The 27,914-nt window shown below is 39.0% G+C and overlaps 1 protein-coding gene across 6 annotated transcripts; it reads left to right on the top strand.

Moving 5' to 3' along the window:
• The first annotated feature begins 122 nt into the window (after positions 1 to 122).
• On the top strand, positions 123 to 26,197 carry LOC115454346 (protein mahjong). Of its 6 annotated transcripts, XM_037443457.1 has the most exons (35): positions 123 to 486; positions 3,396 to 3,546; positions 4,419 to 4,559; positions 5,045 to 5,169; positions 5,649 to 5,724; positions 6,919 to 7,030; positions 7,358 to 7,456; positions 7,897 to 7,938; positions 7,969 to 8,031; positions 8,281 to 8,366; positions 8,831 to 8,998; positions 9,945 to 10,078; positions 10,631 to 10,742; positions 11,089 to 11,225; positions 11,512 to 11,596; positions 12,149 to 12,309; positions 12,642 to 12,772; positions 15,515 to 15,606; positions 15,836 to 15,958; positions 16,648 to 16,801; positions 16,959 to 17,104; positions 17,273 to 17,464; positions 17,541 to 17,668; positions 17,924 to 18,181; positions 18,270 to 18,504; positions 18,902 to 19,021; positions 22,046 to 22,137; positions 22,421 to 22,617; positions 23,295 to 23,392; positions 23,826 to 23,903; positions 24,333 to 24,453; positions 24,815 to 24,972; positions 25,211 to 25,292; positions 25,682 to 25,806; positions 26,087 to 26,197. In XM_037443457.1, exons 1-35 carry the CDS (start codon positions 389 to 391, stop codon positions 26,165 to 26,167), a joined length of 4,401 nt encoding a protein of 1,466 aa, XP_037299354.1. In that variant the 5' UTR covers positions 123 to 388; the 3' UTR covers positions 26,168 to 26,197. The 6 variants fall into 6 exon arrangements, with proteins under 6 accessions (XP_037299354.1, XP_037299356.1, XP_037299352.1 ...); XM_037443459.1 differs by having other exon boundaries at positions 4,419 to 4,556; positions 7,897 to 8,031; positions 25,685 to 25,806; XM_037443455.1 differs by having other exon boundaries at positions 4,419 to 4,556; positions 7,897 to 8,031.
• The last annotated feature ends 1,717 nt before the right edge of the window (positions 26,198 to 27,914 follow it).

Here is a 27,914-nt window from a genome sequence, read left to right as displayed (position 1 = left end):
GGTTTTATTTTAGTAATAATATGTAGTATTCTTTTATATATAAGTATGATTGCAAATTGCTTTTATACTCTGATAGATGTCAAGTAACAAAGGAGATGAATGGAATTGTATAATTCTTTTCGGGAATTGTGCACTTGACACATGGTATCCCAAACACCAAATTGTTAAAATTGTAATGAAGTGCGCGGCATAAAGACAAAAAAGAAACTGTTGAACGAATTTTAATGTGATTGAATTATAAATTTTATATGAAATTGTCTACAATGTTAAATAGATTTATTGTTAATATTATTATAAAATAGTGTAAAATAACTGTTTGTTGTTTAATGCCAATGACATTAGTTGGTGGAAGAGGTTATATCGTGATTTTATAAGTTTATCATACTAAATGGATTCACCACCAGCTCAAGAAGTAACAGAACTGTTGAGACAATGGGAGGAGCAGCACATGCAGCCAAATTACGACCCAATACCGACTCTGACGAGGTAAATCAGTTGTTATGAATTTTGTCAAATGTCACACTACTTTGGTATTATACCGTATGCAACACATGTGGTTAGGCTATAAATATAATAACCATTACTTTAACGATTGTACATTTGTTACGGTCATGTCACAAAAAATCTTAATTTTATTACATAAATTGTGCTATCAGACCTTTTGACACATATATATCTAATCAACTTATTTATATATATTTGTTACAAACATGAAATGATGATAATCATTAAGATATATATTTTATAGAGAATATAAGAGTTAAACACAACATTAAAATATTGACCATATAAAGAAACATCTAAGAATTGTCATTATCGATGACCCAAACAAATTTCTAATTAAAATACTTGATTATACAATATTATGCAATAATATTGCGACATAATATCCCAATATAGTATATTTCATCAAATAAAACCTTATTATTCACAAACATAAATTTTTGTAATATGCTCGACATATTCCAAAACTTGTTAAGCATCACCTCAGTTATATCACTATGGCCTCACTTGTTTGTTAACATCAACAGTGTGAAGCCAACATATTCATAGATTTCATATCGTTTCAGGTTGATTTACTAAAATTTGCAAGTTATTTATATACTCTCCCCACACACCTATCCCTGATGTGGTAGACGGAGGCACAAATGGCATACCCAATTTCCAGCATGTTCCGTAGATATAAGTAACTGTAAGGTACAATGTGATTGCAGTCTACAATAAAGGTTTTAAAATCAATTACCATCTAATTGATTCATACAAACATATAGTTTCTTTCAGAATCCTATATTATAGTTAAAATCTGTTCATTCTGACTTATTTGTATCATTTATTTATTGAGAGTTTATAACAGAGAATATTCATGAAATACATTATTTTCATATATTGCAATATTAAGGCCTTATAGAGTAGTGTTTCATCAGTAACAGTAAACTACAGCAACATTAAAATATAATGTAATAATAACACAATTCAGTATAATACAAAAGAACTAATGAAATAAATAATAAAAATAGTGATGAATTCAAAATGTTGTTAGTAAATTTTATGTTGAAATAAATATAAATTTCCATGTTATGATAGGGGCCTATTATTGTCATTTACTATTCATTGTATCAAAGTACAATGAATAGTAAATGACTGTAACAAATATGCTGCCTCTATACTCTACAGTGTGAACACACTATTAAAATAATAGTGTAGCATAGAGAATAAGGCCAAAGAGCTTAGTCTAAATACAGTGTATGCTTGATATAATGCAACTGAAGGGACTAGGAAATAATTTGTTATAGTGAGGTTCATTATACAGAGGTTAGGTTGGTCAATTATATGTTATAAAAAGGTAAAAAAATATTATTAATCTCAACTTTATATAAAGTACTAACCTGCTTTCCCTGTTATAATAATTATTTTTACAATGAAATGAAAATACTGTATATTTATATAAATAGTTATTTAAAAGAGCAGTGTTTACATTACTAAATGTCAAATTATAGTGTTTGTCATGAAAAATCTAACAAGTTTGAACCTGTTGAGACATGAATTATTGTGAAATTGAATGGAGATAACTGATAGAATATGTTATGTTGGGGATAAAAGTTGTAATTTTTTTTAAATAGAGGTAAATAATACTTTCTATTTATATTTTGCATTATTGAAAATACATTATAAAAAGGTTTTTGACAAAAATAGTTGTAGTGTAAAGGTATATTTTGCATAAATTTACAGGCAGTTCTAGGTGATTTTGAAATTTTTGTTAAATCCAATAAATTGTTATATCGAGGGTTGCTATATTAAGGTTACACTGTAATTGATTGTGGTTTTGAAGATTTAATATTTTATTTAAAGTATGTATTATGAAGATAGTTATTAAATATTGTATGATTATATTGCAATTTCTAATAATTTTTGTAATGTTATTGAAAATTTATGAGATGTTAGAAATAGGTTAAGGAATTTCAACAAATATGATCTTAAATATTAGCCTTTGCTCATTGTTAAGACTGCATAAAAGTCTTTTTCAGAATACAAGTTAGAGAGTACTCTAATTCTTAATTAAACAAAGGCTATATTGATACCAGCAATTAAAACTATGCTCAGTTGGTTTTGAAGCAACATTTGTTTTTAAATATCAAAATGATTATTTTTTTCTATTATATTATAATAAAACATTCATACTTACATTGTCCCTACATTGTTAATTATCAATAATTTTTAATTATTAACTCTTACTGTGATATATATGCTGTCTTATTATAATATATAATATGTGGTATACTATGTTTTAGTTATTTAGTTCATCTATCTAAGGTTTAGAATCGAAATGCATCGAGCCATTATTTTTATATTTTTACATGATGTTTCCATACTACACAGTATGTTTTCAGGTAAAAATGAAAGATATAAAACATACACTGAAGTAGGTGAAAAACAGAAATAACAAAAATTTTCTAATTTTCATCAATTGCTAAGAATAATAATTAATATTATCTAATAAACACTATTTATTTATTATTCAATCCATTTGGTTAACTTCATTAAAAACAATCGAAAAATCTATATTTCAAATTTAAAAATTCTATAAATTAATTTGCAGCTGGGCCAAAACAATAAAGAAATAAATAATGGTGTAATTTATTCCGGTCCCATAGAGCTCAAATTAACCCAATTATGAACTTTCTCTGATTATGTTCCGAGAAGGATAAATATAAACAAATATTACATACTTTATAATAAATGTTTTGATCTATGTATAATTTGAGATTATCATTTCTTGAATATGGTAGTAGGCAGGTAGATTTATTTTTATCGAAATATAATATTCGCAGAATAAACAAATAAAATTCGAGATAATATAGAAAATAAATCAAATGCAATCTCTCTTAATGTTCCAGGATAGCAGAGATAATAGAAGCGGAGACAGAGAATTTCATGAAGAAAGACCCAGATCCGTTCGACGAGCGGCATCCCTCGCGGACGGACCCCGAGTGCGCGCTCGGACACGCGCTCAAAGTCATGTTCAAAAAAGACAACTTCATGACTAAGGTAAGTTACATTCTAAACAGAAAAAATAGTTGTACTTGTTACATGGTTTTCAAAATGTTCATAGTAACATTGCGTTTTCATAGGCATAGGCATTGCATAGGCAATGTCGTTTTAATTCGCGTAAAATTTGAAACATATATTTTATCGATTATCACATAAAAGCTCCTCTCAGTCAAATCAAATCAAAACTAGTATGTATATAAAGGTCCGTTTAATTTACATATGATATGACAATAAAGCATGTTTCTGAGTGCATTAGCCGTGACAGCCTTGGCTGTGCTCAGGCAAAGGGGCTCGTATGAGTATCTAATATTGAGAGAGTTAGTTTAATAATGATTTCTTATGTTTACGCGAATGTTAGACATTGAAATTAAACTAATTTTCGGATTCTATCGCGGTGCTGGTATTTTATTTTCTCCCGACGTTTCGAAGACTTTGCAGCCTTCATGGTCACGGGGGGACTGAGGTGTTGTTCATCCGTAAAGTCAAAGTTACAATATCTACCTACATTTTACAATTATACAACTTTTTTTAATTTTTTTAAAATTTTAGCTGTTGGTGGTCCGATCTACGCAGAATAAAATATAATTGTAAAATGTAGGTAGATATTGTAACTTTGACTTTACGGATGAACAACACCTCAGTCCCCCCCGTGACCATGAAGGCTGCAAAGTCTTCGAAACGTCGGGAGAAAATAAAATACCAGCACCGCGATAGAATCCGAAAATTAGTTTAATTTCAGAGTTAGTTTAATATTAAGATATTACTTTGCTTCGGTTGGTTGTCAGATTGTCGACGCGTGTTCGGGGGCACTGTGCGTACTAATATTATTGTTTATGAATACGGGTGTAAGAGTGTTGTGTTGTCCTCAGCTAGTGAACGACTACGTGCGCGACACGTACTACTCGCGGCAGAACATCACGGGCCGCGACGTGCACAAGCTGAACGTGGCCGCGTGCCGGCTCACGCTGGACCTCATGCCCGGCCTCGAGATGAGCGTCGTCTTCCAGGTGGTATATATAGCCACTTTATATTACACTGTCTTTCACAAATTGGCTAATAGCTAATGATCCTTTACTATATATGTTTAGTTGCAATGCTCTGAAAGCAGGAGACTGTATTTAACTCAGTCTATGCACTAAATACGATAGAGATGATCCATAAATAAATATCGTAATAGGATAACCTTTTATGATTAAATTAGAAAATACAAGATCATAACTATAAAATATATAGACTTCAAATTAATTGTACTGTATGATGAAGTACTTGACCACTAGTAAATAAACCTGGTCTTTAATACATGTTCACTTCGCCCTTAACCTGAGCACACCACACCCTTAGTGGTAAGCATCACATCTGAAACTCAACAGTGTGTTGACGGAAGACATTAGAAATATACAAAAGCAATTCATTGTTTTGTTTATAAGACACAGTTGCCACCTGCTACGTACTTGGTGTTGATTTCTGACATGTGGCGTTTAATTTGCTTGCACAGGACAACGAGGCGCTGATCCACCGGCTCGTGAACTGGGCGACCAACTCGCCGGAGCCGCTGCAGTGCTACGCGACGGGACTGCTCGCCGCCGCCATGGAGGTGCAGGAGATCGCGACCAACTTCAGGTCAGTGCCGGGCTTTACGCTTGTCCTTGGAAATCTAAACTACTATATTATATATATTACTAGCGACCGCCCCCGGCTTCGGACAAGTGCAATGCTGATACAAAACACACTACAGAAAAACTGTGAACGTTGTATATAAAAACATAGCGGCCCGCTCTGGCTTCGCACGGGTATAACATAACAAAATAACAGTATTTCTCCACTATTTAATGGATGTTATTATACATATAAACCTTCCTCTTGAAAACTGCATCAAAATCCGTTGCGTAGTTCTAAAGATTTAAGCAAACAAAGGGACATAGGGACAGAGAAAGTGACTTTGTTTTATACTATGTAGTGATGGTGATCTCACAATAAATGATTTATATATTTTTAAAGTTTGGATTCGATTCCAAAATGAGGCAAGCTTATTCTTCTTTAACGTATTAAGACTGGAGACCTAGCAAAAATGCACATTTTAAAGTTTATATTTATTTCAGAGATTTAAACGCGATGCTGGTGCCGTTGATGCTGCGGAGGTTACATGTGCTGAGGAATAAAAACTTAGAGGAAAAAGTGAGTGTACTTTATATGATCTTCTTTGAATAAAAAGTACTTTCTAGAGTATAGGGATTGCATTAGGTGCTAGATCCCATGTATTTAGACACTCATGATTTAGTACTTTATTAGTCTATGGAGAGATTCATGCTAGACCAATGTGGTTCCGAATTATGCCTAGAGTAATATAATTTTCGGTGCGAAATGATTACATGGGTATTACTGTAGGAGATGCTATTACTATTTTAAATAGAATACTTACAGCCGATTTCAATAAACGATCTCAATCATTGCCTTTGTATTTTCTCAATCATTGTAAAGTTAGTTTGATAGAGAGTGTTGTTAATTTGATCGGTTGATAATTGGGATGAACCTGAAATTACTGATTTGAACCGTTTGTTGAGATAGGTTTTTAGAGGAGTATTGAATGAAAACTAGTCTCCTGCGTACATATAATAATGATACTATTATTATATGTACGCATTGCATAGGCAATGTCGTTTTAATTCGCGTAAAGTTTGAAACATATATTTTATCGGTTATATACATACGTAGACCCTCGTTGACGACCCATAGTCGTCCAACTCAGTTTTGTTCAAACATTAATTTGTGGGCTAATATGAGCAAGTACAGAGATAGATAAAGACATATCGGAGCTGGTTAGTAGCAGTCTAGTCCTACAACCCTTATCGCATAACGAGATGTGCTACACATGTTGATAAGTATGTACTAGTAACGCCTCTGTCTACCCTTTCGAGAATAAAAAGCCTGTGTGTGAGAGGTAACAATACATTAGATTGGGCCCTGAGTTTCCTTCGCCTATGCTAGCAGGCATCCTGCTTTAAGTGTTCATGTTCCCAATTTTAATAGTGATTTTATTCTGTTTGTACGCTAGCAAGCCAAAGCGACTGTACCGCACATGACAGTAAGTACATAAGACAATAAACAGCATGTTTCCTTTGTAGCTGTATTGTTTGGTGTAATCCTTCATCGGGCAAATGTGAGCCACATTTGTGTACCAATAGGATCAAAGACATGGGTTCTACTCGCCTTGTTATACTATAACATTTACAAATGTTTACAGTTGTATGAAATTTCTAATGCTAAAACAATAGACTGACGGATGTTTCTGACAACACACATTTATTCCACGTGAAATAATAATGTAATATAAAAAATATACCTCGTGATAAACATGTTGATTTTTTTCAGCAACCAAACCAGAACTCGGTGACGCCGCCGAGCCAGACGCGGCACTTCGCGCGCTTCGACAAGAAGAAAAACAACGACATCAAGTGCAACGGACCCGTCAACGAAAAGAAAGGTATGCGCTACTACATTCAAACGGGCTGAAGTTAGCCAAGAGCCCTTTAATCTTCTATCATTATAATTCTATTTGGTAGCTGTAACAAAAAATAAATAGAACGACGGAGGAAAGGCTAATTGACTGAAGCGAAATTTTTTTTGCGATCTTAATTTCATACAATTTAAAATCAGGACATTTTTCTGCTTTTTTTAACTTAGTTAAATTTTTTCGGAAAATAATGTCGCTTATGTCAATTAGCCTTTCAACCGTCGATATGTACTTGTTTAGGATTTTCATATTAAAACTAGTTCTAAATCACGATTAAAATATATTGAATATTTCCAGAGCGTGAGAAAGACGACGGCGGAGGGGGCGACATGATAGTGGACGAGACGCCGCCCGCCGTCCCGAAGGACCCAGAGACACCTGTCAAGAATTACAACAGTATGTATCTATGCATTGTAATATTAATAGTGCCAGCATATCATAATACATCATCATCATCAGCATCATCGACTTCGGATATCGATAATACTAGTGTATTTGCTTACACATTTTTACATTGTAGCCAGTGTAACTACTGGATATAATTAGACTTAACATCTCATGTCTCAATATGGCGAGCGCCAAACAATACTTTGTAATTCAAGGTGTTGGATGGTGTTTCTGTTGTTCATGGGCGGTCGTATCGTTACCATCAGTCGTATGGCAAGCTAGTCGCGTCATTCAAGCCAAAAAAAAAAGTTTTAGTGTATGTGGGCCAATGAAAGCTAAATGAATACTAATATCGTTTGGAATCATTGGAACTCATACTCATAGTGCATGTGGGCCTCCTTATTATTGTTGTGTGGGAGCCCGCCCGAGCTGTGGTTGTGTCGTGGCAGCGAACGCGATGTCGTCGCCGGAGCACTGGGGCATGATGTCGCCGCCGCCGCGCCCGCCGCCGCCGCCCGCCGCGCCGCCGCTGCACGAGACCTCCTCCAACTCCAGCTGGGCAGAGATGGAGACTTACGTCATCGGTCTGTAACGCACCAGGACTTATTATTATTATTGAGCAAGTAAATTCAATAACTTAATGTAACTTAAATGATTAATTTTTGAGTTAAATTATTTTGATTATTAATTATCATATTGGTTATACCATAATGCAAAGCAAGAATACATGCCGCTACAAAATTAACTTTGTATTTCATATCCCTATAAATGTAAGTTTTAGTTTAAGAAAACATGAGATATTGTGAAATAATATATAATTCATTGTATTACAGGTAATATTCAAATCCATCCACCCACAGACGCGACCAAACAGATGCTCATATTGAGGTATCTGACACCAATGGGGGAGTATCAAGAGGTAACTTAATTTTCACTGACGATTATGTTGCTATTTTAATTCACCTTGTTATCTAGTAGTATTACATTGAAACCGTGAAACCATGTTTTGAGTTCTAATTTCCAGATATGTCATCCATATTCTAAAGGAAATACAATTTTCTAAATAGTAACTGTCAAAAACAAACAGTAATAGCAAACCGTGACGTCACCGGGTTATATCCGCCATAACACTGCGTGTATGAGAAAGAGATAGCGCGATAATTCTATTACGCCCACACTTTAGATCACAATATTTTAAATATGAATAACTGCTTTATTTTTCATGCCAATTAAGATTTTCTTTCGTATTTTTTTCTGATATATAAACATAAATATACATAATCAAACACAGGATATAACATTATTTAAGCCAAAATTAAAGTATATTTGAATGTCACTGTCAATGTTACTGTTGCTAAATGTGCACGGTTTGTCGTGTCGCAGTTCCTATCGCACGTGTTCGAGCAGAACGCGCTGGGGCTGATCCTCGGCTACCTCAACGTGCGCGAGTCGCGCGACTCGCGGCTCGCCTTCGAGGCGCTCAAGTACCTCGCCGCGCTGCTCTGCCACAAGAAGTTCTCCATCGACTTCATCAACATGGGCGGCTTGCAGGTTACCTACGTGTATATACATTTATTTATCTTGCCGCGCTGGCTACACCTGGTGGTAGTACAGTGCGAGTCGAATATTATGTAGACCAACTAGTTGACCCGACAGACGTTGTCCCGTCTTAACTATGAATTTGCAGCGCGCATTCTGTCAATCGATGATAGTTATTTCAAACAATTGACAGTTATATAAAATTAATATTTTCGTTAAGCTTTTCTAATTTTCCGCGCAATTTTTTGATTTTTTTCTTTCATAAGAACCTTCTCCTGACAACAACAAACATAACAAAAAAAAAATAAAAAAAAAATTGTGAAATCGGTCTAGCCGTTCACGCGTGATGGCGTGACCAAGGGAAATGTATATATCCTTTATCTATAATATATATAGTGTATAATGTATAATATCCTTTATCTATAATATATATAGTGTATAATGTATAATATCCTTTATCTATAATATATATAGATAAAGGATATTACCCTGTCAAATAGTCTATATGTAGTCTTGATTCTTTTGCATATGGATATATTCAGGTACAATGTACGACTTACTTATGTTGCCGGATTAGCGAAGCTTATAATTGTGTGTCATTTGGAGCGATATTGGACATACTTCAAATTATACACGGCCGAAATGTCTTGTACGCAGTTCGACTATAATTATACTGCCGTGCTAAGCGCAAAAGCGGTATGTCAGGGAAACCTTATTTGCAGATAGATAATCGGAAGTTTTATAAATATAGTTTTAAGGTTTTGTATGTAAAACTAAGATAGAGAAACTCTTTTAAGGTTTTTTTAAACAAGTTCTAAACAAGATACCGTTATTTAGGTAAGTTCATTAGGTGGATTTCTATAAGCTATCTGACGACATAAAAATCAAGATTTGATTTTTTTTGAGATACCGCTTTTGAGCTTAGCACGGCAGTATATCAGTTTTTGTATGTTTGCAGAAGTTCCTGGAGGTGCCGCGGCCGTCGGTGGCGGCGACGGGCGTGTCCATCTGCCTGTACTACCTGGCGTACTGCGAGGACGCGATGGAGCGCGTGTGTCTGCTGCCCAGGAAGACGCTCGCCGACTTAGTCAAGTTAGTCTGCATTAAGTATTATGCTAAATCTCATATTGCAAAGTAATTACACTGCCTTTTATGTATGCACTTGAAGAAAACAGTATTGTTTGTACCACTGGCAGTAGAAATTGACTAAGCGGCAGTTACTAAGCTACTCTGGCGGACTTTGGTATACGGAAGACCAACCAACTAGTAGTAATTTTTGTTTGTGTTGAAAATTGGGCCAGCAATCAATCTTTATCTTTAATAAGTGCACGACAGAGTGACCCCACTGTACCCGATGGAAAGTGGAGTGGGGTCCAATAGAATGTCGACTGACGACAGATGATTACCCTTTAGCAGTCGATACAATTATTCCGGCCAGTTGGAACCGGATATACAAAGGCTGATCCCGGAACGCGACACACTTGCGTAGGCTACTGTGGCGGGTTTTAACACGCTGTGTACAGTGGTCGCTGTTCAGGCGGATATAAAATATCTATCAGCAAACTACTAACTAGATATAGTTTTAGATCATAACTGTTCGCGCACCGCGTATTGTTAATTTTGTTTATGTTTATTTTGTTGTAGATATGCGTTATGGCTGCTGGAGTGTTCGCACGACTCGGGCCGGTGTCACGCGACCATGTTCTTCGGCCTCTCATTCCAATTCAGGGTCATACTCGAGGAGTTTGACAACCAGGTCAGTGAAGTGCAAATATATATTGCACAGTTTAATATGATTAATTGAATTTCAACCTTTCATAAATTAAAAATAAAAGAATTCAATCATGATAATAAAGTTTATTGAGGAATATCATGCAATTGTCACACATTATAAGTTATAGATTGTATCTCGTATATTTATGGATATTTAATAACAATATACATGTTATAGTGTAAGCTCCTCTTATATAAAATCATGAAACGAAAATAAAAATGACAAGTGTGTGCACTTATTACGTCCCACCTATCTATTCGGACATAATATTGGTGAATTTGTGTGTATTTGTGTACGGATAGGTTTTTGAATGTGTTTTGTGTGTCAGGACGGTCTGCGCAAACTGTACAACGTGATATCGACGCTGCCGATCCTCGGCTCGGACGAGGAGGAGTCGCGCGTGTCGGACGACGAGACGTGCGCCGCGCGGCAGATCGTGCGCCACGTGTGCGTCGCGCTGCGCAGGTACGCACTGGCGGACATGCGCATGCGCATCACGGGTCTATTCACACATATACGTGTCTTTTTAAATGTATCTGATGTGTACATCTGACTATTGTATTATAAGAGCAGAAATCCCATGTATCCGTTTTTTCTTTTCACCACTGTAGAGTATACAGCGGGCTGCATAAATTCGGAAATCGGAATGCTATAAATTGATAACTTTAATATATGAACAGTTGAACTTATTGTATCGAAAAAAAATAGATGCAAAGAACATAAAGTTTCAAACTTATGTATTTTTGTGCAGGTACCTCGAGGCACATTTGAGGCTACGAGCGGCGCAGGTCGCCCGACAACACGGCGACAACGTGCCCGAGCCGCCTTCCTACAAGGTTTGTATTTACATTTATTTTTCTTGGTAAAAGTTATCCAACTTTCAAGGGTCACGTGTAATCTTTTCATCTTTATAAACAAACACATTTTGCTCACGGCTTCGCCCGCGTGATACAGTTTGTTCGCCCTGTTATATATTTGACCTAGATAGAAAGTATGGCTATGTTTTCCTCGGGGTCTTAAACTATCTCCATACCAAATTTAATGGAAGCACGTTCAGTAGTTTTGATTTGATCGCTTTCAGACAGACAGGGTGAGGGGACTTTGTTTTATAATATGTAACGACAGGATCAATTAACATAAAACAAGTGTAAATTGCTCGTTGTTTTGCTGACTATGAATTTTCCATACAACTGTGACTCTGTAAATGCACTTCGAAAAATCTTTAAAATCTAAGAAGATTCCTAAAAACCGTTTGTAGCTACAGTGATTAAAGTAAACTCTGTCCTTATTGCCCCATGACAAAAAATCAAACCTGTACTAATCACGCACTGAACGACGTATATGTAGCGTCTCTAGGATCGTATTTATACCTGTGCCGTGGTTGTCAGGCGTCGAAGTCGTCGCCGGAGGAGATCCAGGAGCAGATCGAGCTGCTGCAGAGCGTGGCGTGGTCGCGCTGGGCGCCCGTCGACGAACTCGTCGAGCTCGGCGGCGTGTCGCTGCTGCTGCAGGTCGTCGGGTACGCCTACGAGTGGAACTTCAACGGCAGGTACCAACTACACTCGTGCCACCTCCGGCCTACACTATTATAGTGGACTCATATATTTTTCATTATTAGGGGCAACAAACCAAGCTTGTTTAATGCGGCTTGCGAAGGGTTTGGTCCCGTCTGATGTTTAGAAAAAATCATCAAATTAGTGTTTTTAAAAACTCACGCCTACAGCTTTGCTAATGATATTGGTAAATCGTGCAAGTTAATGTCGCTTATACATACTAAAATTCATTCATCAATCAATTTGTCGCTGATACATTCATAGTTCGACGTGACTACCCAAGTATGAGAATGTTGTATGTGGTCTAAGACTATGTCCCCGGTGGCAGGTCGGAGACGGTGCGGTCGGCCCTGGACGTGGTGTCGGTGTGCTGCGTGGCGCCGCGCGTGCAGCTGCTGCTCACCGAAAAGATCGACATGCGCGACGAAGACCTCACCACCGGCGTCAACATTGTGCTCAGTACGTCATAATCAATCTATACTATTATATAAAGCTGAAGAGTTTGTTTGTTTGTTTGTTTGTTTGTTTGTTTGTTTGAACGCGCTAATCTCAGGAACTACCGGTCCAAACTGAAAAATTCTTTTTGCGTTGGATAGCCCTTTGTTCGTGGAGTGCTATAGGCTATATATCATCACGCTATACCCAATAGGAGCGGAGCAGTAATGGCTAATCTCAGAAACTACCGATTCAAACTGAAAAATTCTTTTTGTTTTGAATAGTCCTTTGTTTGTGGAGTGCTCAAATTTATATATCATCACGCTATGATCAATAGGAGCGGAGCAGTAATGGCTAATCTCAGGAACTACCGGTTTGAACTGAAAAAATCTTTTTGTGTTGGATAGCCCTTTGTTCCTGGAGTGCTATAGGCTATATATCATCACGCTATGACCAATAGGAGCGGAACAGTAATGAAACATGTTGCAAATCAAGGAAAAAATATTAGTTTTGAGAGCTTCCGTTGCGTGCGCTGCGTAAACGGTTAAAGTTATGCAACAATGATGTATGACGGGATTGTTCCTCTTAAAAAGTTCTAAAAAATATATTATAAAACAAAGTCCCCCGCTGCATCTGTCTGCCTGAACGTGTTAAACTCAAAAACTACCCAACGTATTAAGATGAAATTTGGTATGGAGACAGTTTGAGACCCTGGGAAGAACATAGGCTCCCGGGAAACTACTACTTTTATAACGGAAAACTTTAGCCTGAAAAACTTTATAACGCGGGCGGAGCCGCGGGCAAAAGCTAGTGACTAAATATAAAGAGGACAGGCCTCAAAAGTTAGCTATATGAATAAGTTATATTTATGTTAGGGAAATCGACGCAGAATGTCAATATATATGTCTATCTCTTTTACTCAAAGCTTATTTGGAACGCAACAAACAAAGACAAAAATAATTGCTTTCTTCGAATATGGCACTATTTCGTTTACTTCAACACGCTGGGACCGCCTTGCGGCCGAAACGCCATTTATCGTAGCCCAGTCAGCAAGTACATGTAGTGTCAGACGATGTAAACAAATCTTCATAAATATTGAATTTAAAGTAATATAATCATATTCTCAATTGTTAAGTTTGTTTATTAGTGTATTTGTTAAGTTTCGAAAGTGACTCAGTGTTGTGTGAAAGGATGCAAATCGAATTCACGCAAGAAAGACCCCGAAATATCTTTTCATAGGTTAGTAACTGTTTTTACCGAAAATTTGTAAATATCTTTGTATATTTACTTTTGGATGTGTTTTTATCAATTAAAATTATATGTGGATCTTGTTTGATAAGCTTAGAACTCTTTTAGGCGTGATTTATATCCATTAAAATCATTATGTTTGTTTACACACGAGCTTAGGGATGGGTGGATTTGTTTGGAAATTATTGATATCGATATTTTAACAGACGCCCGTTTATCAGTTACGGTTTTTGTCTTTGAAAGAATGTTAGAGCACACATCAATATTGTATTATTCAGAACGACAAACTAAGTGAAATTAGAATATGTTTTTAAGATAACCAAAAAATTTAAAAACCAAGGCAAAATGAATTGAGAATATTGAGCGACGTGATTGGAATCCTACACCAAATACATATTTCTTTACATTTTGAGAAGATATGCATAAACCACACGTTTAATTAACGCGAGTAAAGATAACTGTTTCCAACAATATTCCCGATAAGTAAAATAGTAATGATTATTATACTTCACCTAATAGTAATATTACTTTAATATATTGCTATGAATAAAATTAAAATTGTTACATAAAAGAATAGATAAACATAAAAGAAACCACATAAAGATGAAATGTAAGATATATTTTTACAATTGGCGGTCTTATGTTTCGAGCAACCTTTGCATGCACGGAAATAGATACATAATCATATTGTTGTTATTGCAAATAATTATTATAATTGATTATCTTAACCACCATTTTTACGGTCATTGATTTTAGTTTGCTGAACCATAGTTATGTTTCTCGATCAAAGAGCATAATAATAAAAAATAAAACCAACCAAATAATTGCTGGCTACGCTATCTTATTCCATTTATCATGTATTAAATAAATATCTTAATCTGTAACTTAAATTTTTAGCAAGGAATAGTGCAACATACAAATATAGATCAAACACAACTGGATGTTTGTCACAACAGGTACTGCTTTGTTTAACAATTGTTACTTATAAATCAGTTTCAGTTTGTTTGTTTACATTATGGTTTGTTATATTTATATTATGGTAGTTCCTAACCCCTTTCGTATTTGATCTTTTTTGGGGCTTGTTTATCTCTCTTAATTCTTCGATGTCGATACAAAATTTTCGGTACTAGCATATCACTATTGTAAGGGGCGGAGTCGGCACCATTTTATGCATTAAATGTGCCGCATGTCACGTGACCATATTACCCATCCTCTATACTTCTTTTATCATTGGTCATAATTACAATCATAGTTTGACACCCCACTTCTTATCAAGTTGGCCAAGGTCGAAAAATATAATGTCTGTCAAGGTTCAGACAGTAAAATGTTCAATCAATTTGAATCTAGTTGTTTTCAATGCAATTTTGTCGAAATATGACCCAAAAGCTAAGACATGAATATTTTGAGCTTCTCAAACGGTGAGAAAAGATATGACACAATATGCTGTAATCTAAATATATTTTAATTTCTATATCTTAATAGTAGTATTATTAATTAATTTCATATTGTGTGGTTCAGATGCGGCGGACGGCGACATAGTGCCCGAGCCGGAGGTGCAGAAGGCGGCGCTCAACGTGCTCGTCAACTGCGTGTGCGCACCCGTACACAGGGTAAAAACTATCCAATCTTATTTTCAAAAATATGGTCATAATCGTTGCTCCCTTTTATTCCAGTTTCGTAACATATTTATAAAAAAATATTTGTATAATTGTAATTATATAATTCATATTTATTTCATACAATAAACATTACCGTCTTATTTAATTATAGGCGAAATTATGGTACCTAGAGAAATTGTAATCGTCATCAAAAATCGATATGTAATCGATTGTTTTCCAGGCAGGATCGTCGACGTCGCGATTCTCGATAACTGGTTCAAGTAAAAAGAAGACCGCGCTCAAGTCGTACGAGGATATCATACAGAAAGTGTGGGAGAGCGTCAGAACAAACAACGGTATAATGGTGCGTATTACGTTAGAACTGGTTACTGGTATTAGGATATTCGTATACGTATCGTTAGCGATACGTAAGGTGCAAAACCCGCTACAGCGGCCCATGCGTGTGTCACGTCGACTCCACACTATTGTTACTTAGTCTATGGAGTTAGGGACAGTAAAACAGCCTCCATTATGCAATAAGCGGGAGCTAGTTGTGCAAGGACCGGCCGTGATTTGGATTATTGCACCGAGATAAATTCTTTTTTGCTTACAATAAATATTTGTCACAAACAGAATCCAATCAGCATCCTCCATCACACAATAAGCGGGAGCTAGTTGTGCAAAGATTGGCCGTGATTTGCATCATCGCGCAAAGACAAATGCTTTTGTGCCTACAATAAATATTAGTTGTAACTAATAGATTCGAAAGTGCCGTGTTTTCTATGCCTATAAAATAACAGTGTAAACGCGACTGTAATGTTTTGAAGTTTGTATTGTCAGGGCCCTTATTCTCTATGCCACACGTTACTTTGATAATGCGTAACAAGCCCGTAACGCAATGCGTCACGTTTAGGACTATAGAATTTGGCATACAGAATACCATTTTAAGAACATTTCACGAAGATAACATGACACGGCCGCGTTACGCGTTTACGCTGTCATACAGAATAAGGGCCCAGCATTAGCTACAAGTTGACACACTGTGTGGTGCAGGTGCTGCTGGCGCTGATGATGGTGAAGTCCCCGATCACGGACGCGGACCGGCTGCGCGGGCTGGCGTGCCGCGCGCTGGCCGGCCTGGCGCGCTGCCCCACCGTGCGGCAGATCATCTCCAAGCTGCCGCTCTTCACCACCTCGCAGATACAAGGTAACGCGCCGTTAAAAATTTAGGATTTTTTTTCTCTATATTAAAACCCATTTCTGCTTTTATCTGGAATAAAATGTAAACTAAATTCACCATTTGATCTATCTATATGACACTTAAAATCAAAATCTATTGTGCAATTGGTGCATTTTGGTTGCAGTGTTAATGCGCGACCCGATCCTGCAGGAGAAGCGGCAGGAACACGTGATGTTCCAGAAGTACGCGCTAGAGCTGCTCGAGCGCGTCTCCGGCAAGAGCAAACACATGGGCGCCGAGTTCGAGACCTCGCTCGCTAATATACACAGGGTCAGTGGATTTTCCTATGGCTTTATATAATAATAAAACATGTTAGAACATGTTGCTCGCCACACGAATAGCGCTATGTGTATCTATAATAATAAACCTTTAATCACCAATTAATACTAGCATTAGAACCTAGTGACGATATTGTATATAGTATGCGATGTTGTGCAGGCAAACGTGGTGGCGCAGACACGCATCAACTACAACGAGCGGCAGCTGCTGCAGCTGGTGGCGGCGCACCTGTCGGCGCGCGGGCTGGCCGAGAGCGCGGCCACGCTGCAGCGCGAGGCGGGCCTGCCGCCGCCGCCGCCCGGCGCCGCGCCGCCGCCGCCGCCCGTCTACACGCCCTCCACGCCCGTGCGGGTAACTACAGCGCACGTCTGCACCGCGCCTTGTGTGCTGTGCTGCCATGTACTGACCGTGCAATCTGTTTGTACAGCCGCCGCGCATCGTGATGGTGCGCACGAGCAGCACGGGCTCGCTGCTGCGCGACTCCACCGACCTCAACACCTCCAACCACATGCAGACCGACGAGGCCAGTCCGCTGCCGCAAGTCATTAGGATCAAGTCAGTATCATTAATTGCTCTTTTAATGTTTTAGAAAGTGAGGAGTTTCTGTGCCTGTTATATTAGACATTGAACTCTGGTTTATATTTCGTTATGATCCTATGTCTGGGCGATGATTGCGCTGCTGTACAATGCAAAAAAAAATAAAATTGTGGGTGATGCTCTCATAATTCATAAGTGGGTGTAGTGATTGATATCAACTTATCGTTTCGTATGTTAATATGTAGTTGAATATAAAATTGGTAATGTTTGTAGGAAAGTGTATAATAGTGGAAGTGGTACGGGCATGAGTCCCGCGACTGCGGGCGTGGGCGCGTCTGCGGGCGGGGGCACGGGTGGCGCGACCATCGAGCGGCGGTCGCTACAGAAGCAGCTGAGCGCCGCCCCCGGCGACCCGCCCGCCGCGAATCCGCCGCGCGTCACGCTGCACTCCATCATCACCGAGTACCTCTACAACCAGCACGCGCTCTGCAAGAACCCCGTCGTCACCTGTCCACAGTTCAACTTGTTCGAGTGAGTTATAGTGACCGATTAGTAATATTTTATAGTATCTTGCGAGTATGAGCGTGTGACGTGTGACGCGTGCCGTGTGTCGTGTCAGGCCGCACAAGTGTCCGGAGCCGCGCGGGTGCGGCGGCGCGGTGGGCGGCGTGGGCGCGAGCGGCGCGCGGTGGGGCGGCGAGGCGCTGAACGTGTGCGCGCGGCTGGCGCGGCGGGAGCTGGGCGCGGGCGGCGGGCGGCGCGCGCACGCGCGTCTGTTGCACTCACACTTCGCGCCCGTGCGCACGCTGCGGCTGCAGGACGACGACGCATTCTTCACGCACACAATATTCCACGTAAGTACTCTCTACAATGTGTCGACAGTTTGTTTACGACACGCACGTCCATTATATTTGTATTACGACCAATGTGTGCCCACTACGCACATCATGTTAGATGATATACGGAAAGAAGTGTAAAGGTGCACAGTTATTTTTGATCTCTATGGGTCAATTGTTGTGTTGTGTTGGGTCAATTTAAGTCTCTAATTATGTCATTGTTTATAACAAACAAATACAAATTAGAGATGCAACTAGGGAACCCACATTCGGGGATTTGAAATTCGGGATTCGAAACCGTAACTTCAGAACGGCGACCATACCTGCACGCAATGCAAGTACGCAACCGACGCAATCATTGTTTATTCATTTAAAAAAAACATACAGACATAATATCCATAACCATCGCCCACAGCCCACGCAGCAGCAACTGCTGGCGGCGACGTCCTCCGGCGACATCCGAGTGTTCAACCTGTTCAGCGGCATAGAGGAGAATTCCTACCAAGTGCACGAGTCGTACATATACCATATGCAAGTATGTATTATAATGGCTAAAGTTATCCAATGTACAGTCAGACACAACAGTATTTGAAGTAATTCAAATTTCAAGGCTTTAAACTTTTGTATCCGTATCATCGGTCGTTTATTCCTTACAAAAATAAACTTCGGAGTTCATTTTATTTTAGACTAGCTTTTGCTCGCGGCTCCGCCCGCGTTATAAAGTTTTTCAGGCTAAAGTTTTCCGTTATAAAAATAGTAGTTTCCCGGGAGCCTATGTTCTTCCCAGGGTCTCAAACTGTCTCCATACCAAATTTCATCTTAATACGTTGGGTAGTTTTTGAGTTTAACACGTTAAGGCAAACAGATGCAGCGGGGGACTTTTTTATATTATTTAGAACTTTTTAAGTGAAACAATCCCGTCATACATCATTGTTGCATAACTTTAACCGTTTACGCAGCGCAGGCAACGGAAGCTCTCAAAACTCATAATTTTCCCCGTTTTTGCAACATGTTTCATTACTGCTCCGCTCCTATTGGTTATAGCATGATGATATATAGCCTATAGCACTCCAGGAACAAAGGGCTATCCAACACAAAAAGATTTTTTCAATTCAAACCGGTAGGTCCTGAGATTAGCCATTACTGCTCCGCTCCTATTGGTCATAGCGTGATGATATATAGCTTATAGCGGTCCACAAATAAAGGGCTATCCAACACAAAACGAATTTTTCAGTTGAAACCGGTAGTTCCTGAGATTAGCCATTACTGCTCCGCTCCTATTGGTCATAGCGTGATGATATATAACTTTGAGCACTCCACAAACAAAGGACTATTCAACACAAAAATATTTTTCAGTTCTAATCGGTAGTTCCTGAGATTAGCCATTACTGCTCCGCTCCTATTGAATATAGCGTGATGATATACAGCCTATAGCTCTCCACGAACAAAGGGCTATCCAACGCAAAAAGAATTTTTCAGTTTGGACCGGTAGTTCCTGAGATTAGCCATTACTGCTCCGCTCCTATTGGTCATAGCGTGATGATATATAGCTTATAGCGGTCCACAAATAAAGGGCTATCCAACACAAAACGAATTTTTCAGTTGAAACCGGTAGTTCCTGAGATTAGCCATTACTGCTCCGCTCCTATTGGGTATAGCGTGATGATATATAGCCTATAGCACTCCACGAATAAAGGGCTATCCAACGCAAAAAGAATTTTTCAGTTTGGACCGGTAGTTCCTGAGATTAGCCATTACTGCCCCGCTCCTATTGGGTATAGCGTGATGATATATAGCCTAAAGCACTCCACGAACAAAGGGCTATCCAACGCAAAAGAATTTTTCAGTTTGGACCGGTAGTTCCTGAGATTAGCCATTACTGCCCCGCTCCTATTGGGTATAGCGTGATGATATATAGCCTATAGCACTCCACGAACAAAGGGCTATCCAACGCAAAAAGAATTTTTCAATTCAAACCGGTAGGTCCTGAGATTAGCCATTACTGCTCCGCTCCTATTGGTCATAGCGTGATGATATATAGCTTATAGCGGTCCACAAATAAAGGGCTATCCAACACAAAACGAATTTTTCAGTTGAAACCGGTAGTTCCTGAGATTAGCCATTACTGCTCCGCTCCTATTGGTCATAGCGTGATGATATATAACTTTGAGCACTCCACAAACAAAGGACTATTCAACACAAAAATATTTTTTCAGTTCGAATCGGTAGTTCCTGAGATTAGCCATTACTGCTCCGCTCCTATTGAATATAGCGTGATGATATACAGCCTATAGCTCTCCACGAACAAAGGGCTATCCAACGCAAAAAGAATTTTTCAGTTTGGACCGGTAGTTCCTGAGATTAGCCATTACTGCTCCGCTCCTATTGGTCATAGCGTGATGATATATAGCTTATAGCGGTCCACAAATAAAGGGCTATCCAACACAAAACGAATTTTTCAGTTGAAACCGGTAGTTCCTGAGATTAGCCATTACTGCTCCGCTCCTATTGGGTATAGCGTGATGATATATAGCCTATAGCACTCCACGAATAAAGGGCTATCCAACGCAAAAAGAATTTTTCAGTTTGGACCGGTAGTTCCTGAGATTAGCCATTACTGCCCCGCTCCTATTGGGTATAGCGTGATGATATATAGCCTAAAGCACTCCACGAACAAAGGGCTATCCAACGCAAAAGAATTTTTCAGTTTGGACCGGTAGTTCCTGAGATTAGCCATTACTGCTCCGCTCCTATTGGGTATAGCGTGATGATATATAGCCTATAGCACTCCACGAACAAAGGGCTATCCAACGCAAAAAGAATTTTTCAGTTTGGACCGGTAGTTCCTGAGATTAGCGCGTTCAAACAAACAAACAAACAAACAAACAAACAAACAAACAAACTCTTCAGCTTTATATAATAGTATAGATACAAGTATAGATATAAAATAATATTTCGATTGACGTTAATGTGTAGAACTGTTTTAAAGTTTCAAATTTGTTCAGATACTTTTGTGGCTGACTGTACATTTAGACAAGGATATATATAGTATATGTTATACAGTGAAAAATGTGCCGTAAAATGAACAGTGCAATGATGGTTTTGGTTGCGATCTCTACATAGTTTGCATTTTTGACTCTTTGAAGTTACGTATGTATTTCTTGACAGTTGTGATTTATTTTAACGTAAAGTTTCATTCCATTATTTTTGGTCCATCGACTCAGATGACTGGCTGATATTGCCGTCTGAATATATATATACACACACACACACACACACGCTCGCACCTTTTATCTCCGCGGAGGTAGGCAGAGGCGCAACTGGTGCACTCATTTTTCACCGTGTGTATTCCTTTCCGTGTGATGGGGGCGAGCCTATCGCCATATCGGGCACAAATTCCAGGCTCCATGCTGATACTGAGTAGAAAAACTAAATATCATTTTGCCCGACCTGGGAACCGAATCCGAGACTTCAACACTGCAGTCGTACTGTAATACAACCACGCCACCGAGGCAGTCAATATACTTGAAACCAATGAAATGATGTTTTTTGTGTACAGGCGAGCAGAGACGGATTATTATTATTAGCATCAGCAACGACACCCTGGCGACCACTTTCAGCGTTATGGAACATGAAGGAGTTCGATTTATTGTGAGTATTGTCAAGCTATTACAACTTATAATGTACAAACATTATGTTTCTAAATTGGTTGCAAACACCTTTTATATGCATATAATATGTAACAGCATGATGACGATGATGATGATGATTTGTTACAGAGTAAAAGTTAACAAAACGCTATTGCTATATATTTATCGCCCAATCTGAACACAATATTGCCAAAATTACACAGGGTGACATAACTGTAGACTCATTAACAAATTATCTACCATTTCGTAAACTCAGGATTACATTAACTCTGGAATTATTCCAGATTCCAGTTAGACAACGAGGAGTACGTGGAGTTCTCGAAGATGTCGGACGAGCGCATCATCGGCACGAAGGGCGAGACGGCGACGATCTTCGACACGCGCACCGGCCGCGAGCTGATGACGCTGACGCCCAGCATCAGCAACCAGTACGCCAAGAACAGAGCGGTCTTCAACCCAACCGATGAGCTCGTGCTTTCCGGTTAGAAACTTTAAATTAGAGTTGTTAGTGAAAAAACTATTTTTCCCTACTGTACAGGCAAAGCAATTGCTTATATTCATAAATGTGATTAGGTTTAAATATTTTGGTGCGAAATCTCGGAAACTTCTCAACCGATTTTGAAATGGTTTTCAGTAATAGGAACCTACTAGCTCGTTAGTGCTACCCATCTAGGCTTTTTTATCCCGGGAAAACATTTTTACGCGGGCGAAGCTGCGGGCATAATTAAATATACATACGTTATTTGGAACACTATTCCTTTCTGAACATCAAATTTCACTACAATTATTGTAGTTATGTATATTAGAAATGGGTGGAATGGTTCATTACTTTTCAACGAACTACACGCTCATAGTGCCACGGAGAATGATTACGATTTGTCTATTCTGTCTCCTCTTCTTCTGCTTGGCGATTATTCCGGTCTAGGTGCTAGAGTCTGCCTGCTTACTGCGATCCTCGCATTCTATCTTGTCAATTCTATCTGTTGAATAAAAAAAAAATGATTTTATTTATTTATTTCAATATCAACACACAGCCGTTACAGGTTACATCCAATTCGACTGGTTGATGTTGATGTAATTAAGATCATACACTCAATAAATTTTGTAAAATGTTTCACCTTGTCGTGGAAGTTTTTGGAGCTTGTCTTTAAATTCCAGACGGCGTCATATGGGACGTGAACACCGGCAAAGAGATACACAAATTCGACAAACTGAATCAAACGCACAGCGGCGTGTTCCACCCCAACGGCTTAGAGGTAACTACTGTAAAAACGCTGTTTTTATAAATTAATGGCTAGATATGCAAGTCACCGGCCTTGTCATGAACATAACTACATACCATGAACAATAATATCACTAATATGTAATTCGAATTAAAAACACTGGACGGCCCGCGTGTGCCCGTACAGAGCACGGCACCCTTGTGCTGTAACCGCCTAAATGTTCCCGATAGTTTGTAATAGAATGATTAGGTATATACTGTACGCCCGTTATGTCTTGGCTGGTTTGAAGTTAGTTAAAATAACAAATCTCTTATATCTGTCGTCACCCGCTGTTCACCAGTAACAATAGCTTTATCGCCATTCGTGACTAAATTCACGTCTAAAAGCCATTTGAAGTTGTTTTTTACTTACTCTGTAAAAAAGATAACTGCGGTATACTAGAAATTGAATTTGAGTTTGTTAACAGGTAATATCAAACACAGAAGTATGGGACCTAAGGACATTCCACCTGCTGCGGACAGTTCCTACGTTAGACAAATCTGAAGTGAGTATTGGTATAATAAAATATTATATGTTAGTTTTGTATCAGGTACAGACTACGTAAACGAGTATGATTGACGGTGACAGTGATTTTGCTCATACAGACATTAGCTCGCTCGTTTTCATTGCATCCTCCAAATATGCTCATTCGCGTTCGTTGTTTAGCGTTCGCATGCGCTCGCTTGCTCGGTCCGTACCCCTTATAGCCATGCGTGAGAGTGAGCGAGTAGTTTTCCGATAGAAACATTAGCTCGCTTGACTTAATTGCATCTTCTAGACATGCTCGTTCACGTTCGTTGTTTAGCGTTCGCACGCGCTCGCTTGCTCGGTCTGTACCCTTTATAGCCATGTGAAATGAGCTTGTTCCGGCGTAGCTCGGCCCCTTTACTAATGTTTATGATCGTATCTGATCTGACGCTGTGTCGGTCGGCAGGTGATCTTCAATCCGACATGCACGGCGCTGTACGCGGTGTTCTCCGACCAGGACCCCGAGGAGCGCTCGCAGTTCGACACCAGCTTCAAAACGCTAGACCCCTACGACTACTCCAGTATAGGTAAGTGCATTACTCTGTGGACAAGGTATTGGTCGACCATGAGGCGGCTGAAACCGATTGATTCAGTGTGAATTCGTTTTTGATAACTTATTTAATTGAACGTTAATCTTATTTATTTGCTTTTTAATGCTTGCAAAATTTATAGAAAATAGCTAGTCATTTTACTTTATATTACAAGAACATCTACCTGAATCTCATTAGCGTTCTTTTGTGGATCAGCGCTAGTCTTTTGAAACGATGTAATTTGAAATCGCATTTATTTTTCTTTAGATCATAATATTATAATACCTAATAAATATTCCGGACCTTAGACTTTAATAAAATAGTTGTATATTATTATGTTATGTTTATTTACAACCAGCAACTATTGACGTGAAGCGCAACATCTACTCGCTGGGCGTGTCGCGGTACGGCACGCAGATCTCACTGGTGGAGAATCAGGGCGACTACGAGCAGATGCAAGAGTCCTGCGTCAAGGTGTACGACGTCGGACGCAAGCGGGACCACGACGATGACGCGGTAATGCGCACACATCTAACCACGTGCACGCACACATACACACACACACACACAGGGCTACTCACACACACGCACACACACACGGATACTTACGCACACGCACGTATAGTCACACATGCATATACTATTGCATGTAATTTTTCAAGATGTTCAAGATGTATTTATACGTACGATAGAATATAAGAAGGATATCGGTAAGTAGAGTTTAATAATAACTAAAATGCTTGTGTGCCGCCAGGAGGAGGACGAGGAAGAGGAGCTGGCCGGCGGCTCCGAGAACGACGACGGCTCCGATTCCGGCTCCGACAATGACGATGATTGTAAGTACTATTAATAAAAAAAAATATAATTATTTTATACATATTATTTTCTATGTGGCAGTCTTTTGTAATACGTTAGTATATACCCAGAGTGACAATGTTAGTTTAAATGTTACTGTAGTACAGCGACCGCCTTGTGTCTTAAAAACTGTCAGTGGCTTAAGTATAAATAAAAATGTTTGCATTATTATATTATGACATAATTTATTATTATGATGCAATTATTTTGCCGATTTTCCGTCAAATTCTATAATTTACTCGACCAACCTTTTGGTTGGATGAGACGGGTATAAGAAGTAAATAGAATGATGTGGTATGGACAGAACATCGGCGACGTAATGTCGTAGTAGTGCGGCTATGCCTTAGTATGACTGTTTGCGCATGTTGAGCAGTGGCATCGAACCTGCTGCGCAACGCGGTGATGGGGCTCGCGGAGGGCGCCAGCTCCGGCGAGTCCTCGCGGGACGAGCGCGACGACGCGCCGCCACGACGCCGCATGCGCACGCGCCGCCGGGTAAATAACACATACATACAGTAGTACTGCACCACCAAGCTGGTCTAAGCAGCTTCAAAACAGTTTAATATTTAATAATGACAATAATGATTGGTTTATTCTTGAGGTCGGTTGAAAATAAAATTGGAACGTTTATTGAAAATAGACTTTAATACTCTAAGTAATATTTTAGGATAAGTCGTAAGATATTACGTTTATAAAAATAACCTAATCTACAAGTCAATTTTATAATTATATGTATACGTGTGAGTGGATATTTGAGCGGTGTGTGTTGTCGCAGGCGGCCGAGCGACAGAGCAGCGACAGCGACGGAGACAACGACATCGAACTCGGCGACATCATAGAGTTCGAGCTCGACTAACTGATAATATACGTTGACATGAATTTTTAACGATACTTTTATTTAAACCCTTTACCATCGGAAGTTTTAATCCGCTTAGTAGTTTCGAATTATTGGTCGGTTTTTGAAAGTGTGTAATGCTTATGTATATTAGTTTCTAAATTCTAGTGAGACATGACAGGTCAACTTAGCTATATTTATTTGGAGAACGTGTTTAACAGTATTTAAATTAGTGTATTCTTGGTGAGTGTATTCGTGAATGATGTGGGTTTTTCTTAATTCTGCAATTTGAAATATCCATATCTTGGCAAATATAAATAAAAATAAATACTACTTCCTCGTTCATGTAATTGAAAAAAACTATTGTTAAAACTAAGAGCTACTTGACAATAGATGGCACTAAAAATTAATTATTTATTAAAATTATTTTCACGTGTCTATGCATATTGACAATATAAGCAGTCAATACGATCTTTGTTTGAGAATTGCGAATTTAGGTACAGTATAAATCAATTTAAGTTAATCGCGTTAGGGTAATTGTTAAGTATAATTTTGTCATGTATTGATAGTAAATTAGCAAACTTCTCGGCAACAGATGGCGTTGTAATCGATCTAGAATTAAATTTCACAGTTCGAATAATAATTTATTACAGTACTTATTTTTAAGTTTATTGTTGACAAAAGGAAAATATAGAGGTCTAAGGAATAGTTAATTATATACGGTTTGATAACTCAGCGACACTATACCCGCAGTATGCAAGAGCGTCGTCAGCCGATGGCCCAGGGGGGGAGACAAGTTGATATGGAGAATGAGAAAAATATGAATTGTAGGTAGTCAAGAGCTCATGTTGCTCCCCCACACCCCCACTTTAACAATAACATAGAGAAGAACATAATTGAGCGTACGGAATATTAGGAATGGAGTTGGTGTATTCATTCGAGTTTCGACGTATAGGAATGTTCGATCAAGGAAGTCAAGTCAAAGACAATACGACTTTGGTAGCTTTACATATGGCAACTTTTTTAGAATCTCTAAGGAGAGGGGGGGGGGGGCACCTGCCCCTCCCTTGGTGAAGCCTTGTGCTATGCCTTGTGCAGTATGTATGGGTGTTCATGGGCGGTGTGCTGGTTGTCATTTACCTACTATTAGGGGTCGCAGCCAAGATGCCTTTCTACAATCGTTAACACGAACGTTGTGTATGATTTTCTATAAGACAATTTATTTTAGATTTTGCAAAATGTGTCATTAGAGAAAGGGAATTAATACTTAAAGTCGACAACATGACCCTTCCCTGCCCTCTGAAGCTGCTTGGTCTCCACACCGAATGTATGCTCATGGATGTGGGGACCGTTTCCGCGGCCCTAGACACACATAATGATTCCCTACTAACATTGAGGCCTATAAGGGCTCACTAACACTTCCTGGTCTTCTCCCATCCTCCCATCCTAAGAGGGTTCCTTCTCCTTCCCCCACACTTCGTTACCTAGATATCCCCTCCCAACTTTCCTTCGCCTCATGCTGCCGTAGACGCCGAGGGCGTCCTTTGGTGATCGGGGCAGTACCCCTCCCCCCATAGGAGACGGGCTGTAAGGCGGCACCGCGTAGGGGCGGCTGCAGACGAAGACTTAGACAGATCCATCGGAGGAAGCCGTTCCTGAAGCGCTGAAGAGGGCCACCGCGGAGATTTAGCTGGTAGGTTGTGCGAAGGCCCCTGCAGCCGCTAAGCTGGGTGATTTCAGTATCTCATTCGCCAGTTTCCCTCGGTGT

This window comes from Manduca sexta, chromosome 26 (assembly GCF_014839805.1).
Source record: "Manduca sexta isolate Smith_Timp_Sample1 chromosome 26, JHU_Msex_v1.0, whole genome shotgun sequence".
NCBI classification, from domain to species: Eukaryota; Metazoa; Arthropoda; class Insecta; order Lepidoptera; family Sphingidae; genus Manduca; species Manduca sexta.
Note: the sequence above shows the minus strand (reverse complement) of the source record. Positions and strands in the feature narration are given on the sequence as shown.